The 14,945-nt window shown below is 39.9% G+C and overlaps 1 protein-coding gene across 1 annotated transcript in view; it reads left to right on the top strand.

Moving 5' to 3' along the window:
* Positions 1-14,945, top strand: part of PCM1 (pericentriolar material 1) — a gene marked incomplete at its 5' end in the record, with an annotated part of 3,258,627 nt that overhangs the window by 1,031,609 nt on the left and 2,212,073 nt on the right. The window contains one exon of the mRNA XM_044063494.1: positions 3,476-3,698. Within this exon, the coding sequence (XP_043919429.1) occupies positions 3,476-3,698 (223 nt within the window). The remainder of the gene's footprint in view (positions 1-3,475; positions 3,699-14,945) is intronic.

Genomic DNA, 14,945 nt, shown 5'->3' with positions numbered 1-14,945 from the left:
CTCAGCCACTCTAGCTTTGAGAGCACTAAATTGCCAATTTCACATGCTAAAATATCAGCAGTTTCTAATGTCTCAGTTAAGACAAAAAAAATGAGCATACTCCCTCAATAGTCTGAATTGAAAGAAATGCAGGATCTGTTGCATGCAACTGAACAAGTGGGCAAACATACTTTACAATGTGGGTTTGATTCCTTAGAGGCTTCCTGCAGAGCAGCTGTCACTGGATCTGCTATACATAGGCATGCTTTGTTAAAGGAACAAGCTCTGCCTGATCATGTTAAAGCAAAGCTTCTAGATGCTCCCTTACAGCAGGATGTTCTATTTGGAGTTAAAGCAGAAGAAGTCTTAAAGAAAATGGAGGATAAGGCAAAATCTATGCAGACAGTTAAAGATTTTCTGCAGGTACAGCCCCCTCTCTTCAGCAGAAATTGGCCAACAAAAAATTGGTCCTTTCCAGCTACTGACAGACCACAGAGGGGTAAATACAGACGTCCAAGAGGCAGAGGACAACCACAAGCCCAATACAAACCTCGACAATGGGGCACTGCAACACAGAAGGGAGGAGAAGACAGGCCCCAACCTGCTAGAAGGCAAACTCAATGACTTGCACCTCATCTGGCCAAGCAACACTCTCTTGGCAGCTCCCTTGGGAGGAAAACTCACACTTTTTACAGACAACTGGCACATTGTCACAAAGGACAAATGGGTCCTAGACATAATTTCACGAGGATACAGATTCCATTTCCACGCCTTGCCAGTGAAAAGAGGAATGCCAAACCTGCCACTAAATCAATGGGCAGAGGCACAAAAACAAATTACAGCTCTCATGGACATGAGAGCCATTCACCTGGTACCTGCACGGGAGCAAGGCCAAGGATTTTACTCAAGACTCTTTCTAGTCCCCAGAAAGGGGAGCACACATGGGACAGTGCGTTCAAGGCATATGGACTGCAGATCAAAGGAATCTGCACATCAATCAAAAAGAGATGCTAGCTATACAGAATGCTGACAGCCTTCAAAAACCTATTACTTCCAGGACAACTTACAATAAGGACGGACAACACCACAGTAATGTGGTACATAAACAAACAGGGGGGTACACACTCCTACCCTCTATGCAGGCAAGCAATGACCTTGTGGAACACAGCACTGGCTTACCAAGTTCAGTTACAAGCTCAATTCCTGCCAGGAAAAAAGAACACATTTGCAGACGACCTCAGCAGAAACATCATGGATCCCCACGAGTGGAAACTGGATCCACAAGTATTTACAATAACTCAAAAATGGGGCCTTCCAGACATAGACCTGTTTGCCAGCCCCCAAAACTATTAGCTGACAAAAGTTTGTACAAGGACACTTCACCATCAAGCTTGGAAAGTGGACACACTCTCATTCAGTTGGAAAAACTTGACAGTATATGCCTTCCCTCCATTGCCTCTCCTCACAAAGGTGCTTCTGAAAGTCAGAAAGGAGAGACCACGACTGATACTCATAGCCCCAGACTGGCCACGCCAGCACTGGTACCCACTATTAAGGAATATGGCCCAGGGCCCACCTTGGATTTTACCACAAATTGCCCATTTGCTCACACAGCAAAACAATCAGATTCTACACAGCCAGCTCAAAACCTTAAATCTGGCTGCGTGGCAAATCACCTAACCATCCAGCCAGCTCCTCTTTCCCAAGCAGTTATGGATGTTATTCTGGAAGCTAGGAGGCCCAGCACCAGAAAGGCCTACTCGGACAAATGGAAAAGGGTTTTGTGCCTGGAACCAAGCTAAAGGCCAAAATACACTTCAGCCTCACATGCCTCAGATTCTACAGTATTTAACGGAGATGTTGCACAAAGGACTTTCTTGTTCTTCCATTAAAATCCACGCATCAGCTATTTCAGCTCATTACAACACGGATCCACCCTTGTTTTCACATCCACTTCTAAGGCAGTTCCTCAGAGGGGCAAAAAACATTAGGCCCCCCAGGAGAGCACCTACACCAACATGGGACCTCAATTTTGTTCTGGAAAAACTTACGCTACCTCCCTTTGAACTAGCTTTCTCTGCAGATCTACAGTTTATATCATGGAAGACTGCTCTGCTGCTAGCAATAACTTCAGCCAGAAGAGTCTCAGAGCTGCAGGCACTAATGGCAGTGGAACCTTTCCTCATTTTCCATCAAGACAGAGTCTCTCTACGAACTAATCCTTCCTTCATGCCTAAGGTGGTTTCCAGTGTGGCTTTAAATCAATCCATCCACTTACCCACCTTCTTCCCAAATCCACACAACAAAGGAGAAAGACTCCTGCATTCCTTGGACATTCACAGGCAACTTCGTTACTACTTAGGTAAAACTAAGGTTTTCAGAAAATCTGACCAGCTCTTTGTATCCTATGCTACAGCTTAACAAGGGAAGGCTATATCAAAACAAACCATTTCCAAATGGACAGGACATTGAATTCGTTTTTGCTACACCCATCATGGAAAACCAGTTCCTGCTACCATTAGGCCCCATTCTACCAGGGCAACAGCTACATCTATAGCCTTCCTCGGGGGGGGGGGGGGGTTCCAACCAAGGAGATTTTAGAAGCTGCAACTTGGAATTCAGTACACACCTTTACCAAACACCATCACTTACCACTTTACTCTAAGACTAGGGCTGGCTTTGCCACTGCAGTTCTGCAGGGCCTTCTAGCCTCCTCTAACCCTCTGTGACTCCACCACCTATCCTTAGCTTTGGGATTCTACCCAAGTGTGATGACTGCAGCAGGGTAACACGATGAACATAGTACAGTTTTGTACCTACCATAAATGTAGATGTTCGAGTGTTCACCCTGCTGCAGCCCAGGTTACCCTCTCTCCTTCTCCTCTCATCTAACTGGCTAAATCTCTACAATACCTTCCTGATGTATTTGCTTATAGCTGGAGGGATTTTGTGTTTGTGCTAAAATTTCTTAAATTGGTACTAATTACTGACCACCTTTTTGGGGGCACCTGACATCTGGGGCAAGAAAAACTGAAGAAAATGGCGTCTGATGCATTATTTATACCCCTGGCGCACTGACGGGGAAGAAGCGACAGCAACCGACGCCGGACCAAGACTTTGGAATTCCGGCCGACTGCGGGGACCGCCTGACGATAGGATAACCCAAGTGTGATGACTGCAGCAGGGTGAACACTCTAACATCTACATTTATGGTAGGTCCAAAACTGTACTTTTCTCTGCTTCGCACACAGTGTATACTGGGATAGGCCCCAGTTTTCTGTGACTAAAAAGACAGTATGGGCGTAAGACAGAGCAGGAATACTGGTTGTGATTAAGGTGATAAATTGGAGCCTGAAGTTTGCTTCATGGTATCCGCTTTAGTTATGTTTACTTTATCTTTGCACTTATTTTAAAGACTGTAGTGTGAATACATATTTTGCCTGTGTTAAGAATTCGGTCACTTTCTTTTGTACAAATTTGTGTTTGCCTCTTGTAGGCTGAAGAAGAAACGTTCAATATCTGTTGATGGGAATTACCGTCCTTCAGCTAAATCACAGCAGCAGCAAAATGTCAGCATTCAGCGTCAAGAAAATTTTCGCTGGGCGTCTGATTTGTCTTACACAGAGGAGAAAGAGTATTGGCAGGAACAAATAAACCAATTAAAGAAACAGCTGACATTTAGCACAAATATGTGCCAGACACTGATGCAGGACCAACAGGTGGGAAATAAGTAATTCAGCTGAATCTAACTAAATATATTATGCGTAAGATATTGCTTGAGGGTTTCTTTTCACTGAAACTTAAACTTAAAGTTGATTTAATCTTTCCTTTGGTTTGTCATGGTTAGTTTTACTACGTCTAGCACAACTAACTCAGAAAATGTGAACAGTATTCAGTTTTCTTTCTTAAATTGCACAAGTACCTAAAATGGTTTGAATATCATGTGTTTACTTAACCCTGTTAGGCAAGCAAAGAAAAGGTAGTACACTAAACAGCCTTATTAAAATGTTTATTACTTTCCACTGCATCAGTAGCGAGATAGAAGCATTGAAAGGACCAATGGAATACAAATGTTGTTACTCATTTCTCTGAGAGATCAGCTGCTTTCTTTCAAACATTGTACAGCAGAGTAACTTTTATCTTTCAAGTGCTGTTTGTGTTAAACTTATATCTATCGTTATAGTTGTGCTATTTTTTGTAATTCTTGTTGTGCCTTCTGTAGTCTGGGCTATGAATGCTAGTTAATTTCCCAGCTTTATTTGCATAGAAGTAGACATTTGGTCTGAATATCTAATGATGCATTGCTTTCTTGCCATTTGGTCGCATGCACATACAGTTGTGGTACTCTAGCAGCAGCTAATATCAAGAAATGCACATACAAGATTCTGTAAGACTTGCATATAATGGACAGAACTATGAGAAGAGTGCAATACAGTAGTATGTCTGAAGGATGCAAGACTTTGCACTCTGCAGCAGTATTGTCAGTAGTCCAATATGCTGCATACTTTGCCATGATGATGACATTTGAGAAGGCTTGAGGGCTCACCACTATACCAGGAGAGTTTGTTCGTATAGAATAGAGGTGCTGCACTGCTGAAGTGATAGCCTTCCGTGAGATGGCATTCAAAAGTCAAGTCCGCTTCAGTTTCTGATGGTTCAAGAAGACATTAGTAATCTTATAGCACTTGTTCATAGAGCAAAATTAGTATAGTTATTTTGACTGAATCACAAACAGATGAACAAATCTGAAACCTCATTTAACTGGAAACCTATTTCGTAGAACCCTGTTAGATTGAAAACTTCATTATGCCAGGCATACCTTAAAAACTTGTTTTTCCTGGCACCCTTCATATTGGGGGGCTTTACTGCCCACTCCCTTGCTTAAATAGACATACTCCACAGTCGCACACAACAGTGGAGTAAACAGAAAAAGCACAGTGAATGATTGCTGATGCACAAACACATTTCATAGAACACTTCATTAGAGCAAACATACCTTAAAAACTTTACTGCAGAAGGGTAAACCCCTCTGCAGCTTTGCCTCTCCCCAAAACTTGTATATACTAACTCTATGGTTACACAACAATTAAGAGAGAAAACTTGCTGTGAATAGTTTCTTTTTATAGTTTTCATTCAGTATTGACTCAAATGAGTTTTTAAATGCCTTTATTAAATTATATCATGTGACATAGGCAGACTTACATTTATGTAAAATAATCAAACCATATTAAAAAGTTCAAATTTATAAACATACATCACATATACTGTTTTATACCATATAATTAAAGGACTATTACATAAATTCCATTCCTGCCTTCACATAAACCTTATTTCTCTTCCAGAACAGTTTTCTGCATGTATTTTTCCCACAATTTTCGTTTTTTCTATGTAATTTACTCCTACCCCCCCTTTTTTTTTTAAAGATCCCACTTCCTGTTGGTTTATCTCTGTTACAATATTCACTTTTTCTAGTGTAGCTGGTTTAGACTTTGATTTCCATTTTGTAGTAATTGTTTTTTGATAGCCACAAGAATTAAACTTAAGGCCTTACTGTAGAGTAACAGTTGTGTTGTACTTTTAAGAAGCATTTCCAAAATCTTTGTGTGCATATAAATACCAAGTACGTGTTATCTTCAGTGCCATTTTGTAGGTGCAGCCAGAATGTTAACATCTGTGTGCATAACTAGTTTGTTTGCAAATTAAAGTTACTTAACCTCTTTTATGATGTGTTTGCATACAGTAAAGCTGTTTGAACAAGAACCGACAGTGCTCGCTTGTTTTATCCTGGCCTGGTGAGCGACATGGTGTCAGAACCGGGATGGCAAACACTATTCTTCAGAGCCATGAGGTGCAGTGGTAATGGCGAAGGCAAACTAAAAGAACCGAGAGCAAAAAAGTGCCAGAAACAAGTTAAAGAGAACAAACACATGATTTATTTATTAAAAGAGGTTAAATGAAGGTTTGCAAGGGCACACAATGTATTGTTAAGCAAACAAATAGCCAGAAACGTTTATTAAGCAAATAAGAAATGTAAAAGAGCTCATTAATCAGATGAAATGTTTGAAAGAGTTATTTGATAAAACGAGCATTAGAAAAATACATAAAGGATTCAGAATTACCTCAGAATTGTAAAACAAGCATGTTTTAAAGTAAGGTGAGCATGTTTAGAGTTGAAGCAAGCACAGGAAAATATAATGGGCATGAAGAGATTGAATGAGCAAAACAAATGTAACATAAGGGCATAAAAAGTACATTAACTCAATCACTTCAATGGAGCTCAGGAAGTTTGTGCTGTAACATCCAGTGGGCGGAGCCTAAGCTTTTTGACAATCAAATTGTATTTACATTTCAAATAAATGTTCATATCTCTGGAAATGGGGTTATGAAAGAAGTATAAATGACAAACACTTCAGCACAAACTTTTTTATAGTGGTAGTATTCTTTAGGTTTTAGGTGTTAAACTAAATTTTATAAGTTACATTAAACACACTGTGATGTTTGTAATATTTTGTAAACAACTTACAATATCTCAGCAACCACTCAAGTTACACACATACCATCAGCAGCATTTTATTCATCTAACTGAGAGCTTTCATGTGATGCTAAGGAGTTCTGTCCATGTTGTTTGGTTTTTGAGATATTTCGAAAAATGTGAAAATTATATCTATATAAATTAATATAATAAAAAGTACAGTTAATCTCTTTACCTGCACTAGACAGAGGTCAAATATTAATGCAGTTGAGTTTGCCATTGTGTAAGCTTTAAGATGAAATCTTCTAAAACCATGTACTTAGCATGGCTATGGAAGTACTGATGCAAATATGAACAAGCAGTATTTGACACCTAGAGCCGTCAGTGGGAGGTAACTGCAGATGCACCTGGAAGCATTACTCTGATGTAATGAGTTAACAGATTCAATGAGCAAAATGACTATAATAGAAAGGGTAGAAAAAGGGGCACATTGAATAAAGCAAAGGCGACTGCATGAGTTTTGGCAAATTACTGTGTTTTGGCACATATTACTGTTTTGTATTGATTAAAGCCTTGTAAAGCATAACTAGAGTTCGAAGTATCTCAGTGTGTAAATGTGCTTACAGTGTGTGCTTATTGCAGTGCATTTATTCTGGGGGGTTTGTTGTTTGTAAAGTCTAACTGTTTCATGAAGTGCAGCCATTTCGAAAAGTTTCTTGTGCCCGAGTGTGTCTTTTCACAGTGTGTCACCATTACAGAGTGCCTCTTGCAATATACAGAATTGTTTAGCAAAGTGCAGCCATTTTGGGGAAGTTCCAGTGTGCTGTGTACTCTCTATTCTCAAAATGCAGTTATTTTGAGGTGTTTCTCACTCTGCGCTTTTCCTGCCCAATACATTCGCAAATTGCAATTACTTTGAAGGCGGTACAATTGAACGGAACCATTAATTCCAAACAGTTTATTTGTAAAGTGCCATTATTTCGACATAGTTCATTCACAAAGTGCAGTTACTTCAAAGTGTTTATTGCCTTCTGCTTCCATTGCTTAGTTTATTCGCACTGTGCAGTTGTTCAAAATGTTTCTTAAAGTAATAAATGACTTTGGCAGTAAAATGTTGATAAATGACTTTGGCAGTAAAATGTTGATAAATGACTTTGGCATTAAAGCAATTGCAAGACAAGGGCTCGTACAGTAAAATAATGATGATAAATAACTTTAGCAGTAAAGCCTTTACAAGATACACAGCTCATATAGTAAAATAATTTCAAGGCAAATGGGTTTTACAGTAATGAGATTGCAAAGTGTTACAGTGCCCAGGAAATGTATTTCGTGAAATTCAGTTATACAAAGGCTTTTGTTATAAGTACTGGCATAAATTTCAAGTACATGTATACGTGTATAAGTGTGTGTATATCTCAATATGGCAGATGGATTTCGCAAGCCACAACCACTTGTGTTGGGTCAGAATATTGCAGAGAATTGCAGAATATTCGCACAAGAATACGATATATTTATACAAGCAGCTTATTCTAATAAAGATGCACGTACCAGAGCATTCATTTTGCTGAACCTAGCAGGGTCAGGGGCCATTGAAAGGGCGCGTTCATTTGTCTGTGCACCAGCAGTGCATGAAGGTGAAGGAGAAACTCAGTGTTGTTGTGCAGGCTGAATCAAGGGGAGACAGAGTGCTTAAAGCACAAATTCAGAGAAATGTTTAACCCCCAGACTAATGTTACACTAGAGAGGCATTTGTTTTACACGAGAGATCAAAAGCAAGGGAAAACTTTTGCAGCTTATATTACTGACGTGAGAAACTAAAGCTAAAACATGTAGGTTTGATGATTTAAAGTATGAACTGATAAAGGATAGATGTGTGTGGTATTACTGCTGCTGTGAGAAGGATTTTGCTTCATGATGATTTAATGCTGAGTAAAGCCACTGAGATTTGTCAGATTCAAGAAGTTACAGAATGACACAAATATGCAAATATGCTTGCTAGTGATAAGAGCAGGGTTTCAGTAGGCTTGTAGAGCTCATGTAGACAGCATGCAACATGTGATGGGCAAAAGCAGACCTAAGCATGTGGTAGCAGCAACCTCTGCTGGACTTCCAGATAAAACCTGTAGTCTTCTAGCACATTCCAAGAACAGTTCAGTTAAAGGAGCATGCTCAGTGCAGAACCAAGGGTATCTAGTGTAAAACAGATGTTCAGTACAGCATGAGTGAATCAGCAAAACCCAAATCAAGCTTTATTAACTGTTGCGATTGTGGTGCCAACCATGAGTCCAGAAGAGAAAAGTGCATGGCACTTGGTCAGCAATGTCATAAGTGTGAGAAACGGAACCATTTTTCAAAGATTTTGTGAATAGAGTATGCCACACACAGTTACAAAGAAGGGTCACTCCAAAAAGCAAGTTGATGAAATAGACCTGCAGCAGTCTGCTTTCTATGTAAATGATCTGTCAGTAATTGGTGAAAAGATTGATGCAGTAGATTTTTTGGCAAGAAATGAAGTGTACTGTCCGGATCAATGGTAAATCCACCAAGCTTAAAGTAGACACTGGTTCAAAGTGTAATGTCATGTCTGCCGATACTTTTGCAAGGGTCAGAGCTGGTGAACAACTAAATGTGACTTTTTGTGCGAAACTTGTAGCTTATGGAGGTGAAGAAATTCAAACCGAATGCTCAGTGTTTCATGTTGTGGACAAGAGCTGTTATAGCCTATTGTTCTATGTGGTTTGAAGGCCTGTGCAGCCATTATTGGGTCTCAGAGATGGTTTGAAAATGAATCTGATTTCTGTTACCAAAGAAGTTCATCAGATAAGCACATGTCCTAATTCCAACTTCATCAATACTGTTTTTTTTTCATAGTATGCTGATGTTTTCGATGACAAGTTGGGCAAGCTTCCATTTGTGTATTCCATGAAATTAGACCCAGAAATCAGTCCGGTGGTCAGACCAGCAAGAAGAGTTCAGATAGCTATGCAGCATAGGGTCAAAGCTCAGATAGACAAAATGGTGCAAAAAGGTATAATTTGTCCAGTTACAGAACTTGGTTCGTTTTTGGCAAGTGATGCTTGATCACAAATCTTCATTACTGACTACATTCAGTACCCCATTTGGAAGATAGAGATTCCTCAGAATGCCATTTGGAATAAATTCTGTAAGTGAAGTGTTTCAGCGTGCAATGGAGCAAATTTTTTCGGGTTATCATTGTGCCATCATAATAGATGATATATTGGTCTGAGGTAATGGTGAGGCAGAGCATGACAGAAATCTTGAGTGATCTAGACAGAGCATGTGAAGGGAACTTAAAGCTTAATCCTCTGAAGTGCAAATTCAGACTACCGGAAGTTACAGCTGTAGGTCATTTGTTTACTGGTATGGGCTTGAGACCAGACCCGGCCAAACAAGCAGCCATTCTTGAAATGCCAGCACCAGATAAAGTGCAAGTTCTAGACCGTTTTCTTGGTATGGGCAATTACTTAGGCAAGTTTATACCAGAATTCAGTGAGTTGACAGCGCCTTTGAGATAGCTCACATGTAAAAATGTTACTTGGTCATGGCTAGACCAGCACCAGACAGCATTTGTAGTTGAGCAGAAAACTGCTCCCCCCACCAGCATTAAGATAGTATGATGTCAACAAGCCAGTAGCTCTTTCCTGCAGTGCTTCAAAATTTGGTTTAGGTGCAGTTATTCAAGAAGGCAAGCCAGTAGCCTTTGCACCTAGAACACTTACCCAGACTGAGATGCAATATGCTCAAATTGAGAAAGAACTTTTGAGGAAGAACTTTTGGTAGTAGTGTTTGCATGTTCCAAGTTTCATTATTATATCTATGGTTGAGAAATCCAGATTGAAACTGATCATCAACCTTTAGTTACTATTTTAATTCATTACATCCCAGTGACGCCTGCAGGTGCATCTACAGTTAACGCCTACTGACGCCTCTAGGCATCAAATATTGCTTGTTCATATTTGCATCAGTAATTCTAAAACCATGCTATGTACAAGGTTTTAAAAGATTTCATCTTAAAGCTTACACAATGGCAAATTCAGCTGTGTTAATATTTGACCCCTAGTGCAGGTAAATAGATATTAACTGTTGTTTTTATGAAATTAACTTGTATAGATATAATTTTCACATTTTTTCTAAACATCTCAACAACCAAGTAACACAGCCAGAACTCCTTGGCCTCATATGAAAGCTCCCAGCTAAAAATGCTGTTGACAGTATGTGTGTAACTTGAGTATTTGCTGAGATATTCTAAGTTGTTTACAAGACATTACAAATGTAATAGTTACTGTGTTTACTGTGACTTATAACATTCAATTTAAGACCTAGAACCTAAAGAATACTACCACAATAAAAATAGTTTGTAATGAAGAGTTTGCCATTTATACTTCTATAACCCTATGGTTACAGAAATATGAACATTTGTTTGAAACGCGAGGACATAATTTGTCAAACGGCTGAGGCTCTGCCCATTGGAAGTTGTAGTGTAAACTTCCAGAGCTCAATAACAGTGAATGAGTTAAAGAAGCCTATGCATTCAGCTCCAGAAAGATTACAGAGAGTGATGCTCAAATTGCAAAAGTACAACTTCAAAATGGTCTATACAAAAAGCAAACTACTTTATCTGGCTGATACCTTATCCAGATCGCCCAGAAATACAACAGAACAGCTTGATGCAGAGTATTTTGACTTTGTCATGGAAGTGCATCATTTTTTTACCACAAGACTTGAGCTATGAGATCATGCAGTGACTGATCCAGTTTTGCAGAAGCTCAATTGCTATATCAGTGTTGTGGATGGCTGTCAAAGCAGTCCAGTGTACCACCAGAAGTGCACTCTTTCTTTCCTAACAGAGATGAGTTGTTGATGGAAGATGGCATTATTTTCAAAGGTCCCAAAATTTTTCCTGCTTACCTACAAGACTATTTCCAGATTTTGCATCGTGGTCACCTGGGTTCCAAATCTACTAAGAGCAAGAGTACTAGTATTTTGGACTTCTGTAGTGAAAGACATTGATAACTTTCTTCCTGTTCAGTATGTAATAGTACTAAAGTGCATTTGCAAAGAGAGCCATTTCAGCTAAGTCAAATTCCTGACCTATCTTGGTCAATTGTAGCTACTGATAAATTCGAGTGGAACAATCAACATTACTTAGTACTGGTAGATTATTATTCAAACTGGTTAGAGATCGATCTACTACCTAATCTAACTTCTGCTACAGTCATTACTGAGTTGAAATGCCATTGCTTAGTCCATGGCAGCCCACAGAAGTAAATATGACAATGATATGCAATTTACCAGTCAACTGGTTCAGAAATTTGCCAAAGAATGGGACTTCGTACATGTTACTAGTAGTCCAGAGTATCTGTAATCAAGTGGACTTGTTGAACAATGCAGTGCAGAGTGCAAAGCAATTACTTGAAAAGTCAAAGCTTAATAATACCAATTTTTCTTTATTTACTTAATCTCAAACATACCTCGTGACAATATACTTGGCTCACCTGTTCAGAGACTTCTATCTAGGCAAACCAGAACAACATTGCCTATCGGATGTTCTTCGTGTTTCACTGTTGCAGTCATTACATTTGGGTAATCTGCTGGCAGGTTGCCCTCAGTTGGCCTGATTAACAAATTCTTGGGTCCTGCGTCGGTTGCTGTCCCTTCTTCTATGACATCAGGTCGTCAGGGGGTATAAAACATGCAGCCGACGCCATTACATCAGTCTTTCTTGCCGCGTGGTGCCCGAAACAGAAGCAGTTCGCAAGTGCCAGTCGGCCGACTGCTGAAATTTTTGTTTTCGAGTTTCAGAACCGGATTCTTCAATTAAAAGCTAAGTATCCAGTTGGGGAAACTTTTTCTTGCTCCTTACCGATGCCACTAAAAGTTAATAATTGTACTACTTGTGGAAAGCAAATACCTCATAAGGATTTTAATTTGTACTGTATTCCTTGCCTAGGTCCTGACCACGACGTACCTTGCTGTCGGTTTTGTGCTTTTAATCAGCACACTGTCCATCGTCAGTACATTTTTGCTTCTAAATATTTCGGTTCTCTGTTTAATTATCCAGAAATGACGCCTGTTAGCCATCCAACTACCGGAATACCGAAAAAACGCAAAGAAAATGACAGAGACAGGCCGTTGAGGTCCAAAACTGCCGATGACGCTTCTCCTAAGCCAGTCGCCAGTTTGCCGGTACTCAGTGAGGCGCTTTCGCAGCCCCTGATACCTGCTGCTTCTGCTTCGAAGGCCTCTACTGAGACCCATTCGGAGTCCGGTATGCCATGAGATGCTTCACCTATGGAACTCATGGATGTCTCTACCTTGGATGGGTCCAGAGCCGCTGTGCAGGCACCGGCTTCTGAGGGTGTATTCAGGCCTGCAGACTTGCATATTAAACCGACTCCACCTTCAATACCAAGGCCTAAATCTTAATCTATGTCTAAAAAACCGATGTTCAGGCCCCTATGCCTAAAAAACAAATGATAAAATGGCTGAAGATAACCTGTAATCAGGGGTAGTCAACCCCCCCCCCCTTCCAAGAGGCTAGGGCTGAACTTGACTATGAATCTTCTGAGCAGGACTCTGTTTCTTCTGACTCTTCTAATGACCTGGATTTGTCCTTTCCTACTACTGATGCAGAGGATTCCATTCCCTCTGCTTCTCCCCCGGAGGGTTTTTCTTTTGGGGAAACATTACATACCTTAAGGGAATATTTCCACTGGGAAAGTCAGGATTTTTTGAATCCAAAGAGACTTGGGGATTTCCTTCTTCTTCCTCAAGATAGGCCTTTGGCTATACCTCCTGTACTCCACATTGTTGATGTGTTTTCAGAATCCAGTATGGCCCCAGATTCCCTGCCTCTGGTTCCTAGTAAACCAGACAGATACTATAGGGTTCCTGAGTCCCACAAATTCCTTTTCAAAAATCCTGTTGCGTACCCTGAAACCATTTTTCAGGGGCCCAAGGGCATTAAGGCTTCTACTGCTAAAAACCTGTAAACTGTCAATTCCATATGCTAAAATAACCGCAGCATATCATGAGACTGCTTAAACAGAAAATGATGTTGATTTCTGACTGTGTGGAAAATAAGGATTTACAGGATTTATTGCAATTAGCTGAACAAGTTGGAAAACATACTTTGCAATGTGGTTTTGATTCTTTGGAGGCTGTTACTGGGTCTGTGCTTAGAAGTCATGCTTGGCTTAAGGAGCAATCTCTGCCTGATTATATTAAAGCAAAACTGTTGGATGCTCCTTTGCAGCAGGACCATCTGTTTGACAATAAGGCTGAAGAAGTTCTAAAAAAGATTGAAGATGAAGCTAAATCTATGCAAACTGTGAACATTTCTTACAAGTACAACCTCCAAGATTTAGTAGGCACTGGCCTACTAAGAACTGGTCCTTTCCAGCTCCTTCCAGAGCCACACAAGCCAAACCCAGACGCTCCAAAAGCACCAGGTTTCAGTCCCAAGGGACTTTCAAAACTAAGCAATTGGGGTGCTTCCACTTCCAAATCTGGAAATAACAAGACACCAACGTATGGTAAACAGTCTCAATGACTTTTCTTTAAAATTACCAAGCACTTACCTCTCAGCCACCCCTTTGGGGGGGAAACTGGCTCTTCATGCAAAAAACTGGCAACTTGTAACCCAGGACAAATGGGTTTTAAATATAGCATACCAGGGATACAGATTTCATTTCCACACGTTGCCAACTCCAAACGGATGGCCAGACCTGCCCCCAAATCAGTGGGTAGAGGCTCAGAAACAAGTACTTTCCCTTCTAAACATGGGGGCTATTCAACTAGTACCAGAAGAGGAAAAGAGACAAGTTTTCTATTCCAGACTTTTCCTGGTACCCAGAAAAGACAAATCATGGCGTCCAATTCTGGACCTGTCTACTCTAAACACCTTTCTGGACATTCTAAAATTCAAGATGCTGACTCTTCAATTACTTCCTGTGCTAGGCAAGGATGCCTGGTTGGCAACTCTCGATTTAAAAGAGGCTTACCTGCATATCCCAATCAGGGAATCTTGCTGAAGATCCTTTAGAACACAAACTTAGAAAACCAAAACAGGGACCAAGAGCAGTACAACTTTCGCCAAGGAATGAAGATACCAAATGCCACAGCATACAAAGCTTTAATATGTAAAGCGCTTTTCGTCTGCTCAAAAAGCAGACTTCATCAGACAAAGTATAAGAGGTAGTAGTGTAGTTTTATAGCCAAAATGACATCATCAACTACAACAATTAAACAATTAACAACATTAATTAATTCAAATATTTTAAAAGGACTTATTTAAAAAAGGACTTGTTTTAAGGAAGTACCAACATAACCCCACAAAGCTCTACATTAATTCAAAAACATACAAATATATACAAGTGTTTGAAATATATACAGTTGTACCAAGGTAAAATATAGTTTAATATGTACACACAAGTAAACAAATGTTGATAAAAAATAACTAATGTTAGTGAAA

Source organism: Protopterus annectens, chromosome 2.part1 (genome assembly GCF_019279795.1).
Source record: "Protopterus annectens isolate FY-2018-M chromosome 2.part1, PAN1.0, whole genome shotgun sequence".
NCBI lineage: Eukaryota > Metazoa > Chordata > Ceratodontiformes > Protopteridae > Protopterus > Protopterus annectens.
Note: the sequence above shows the minus strand (reverse complement) of the source record. Positions and strands in the feature narration are given on the sequence as shown.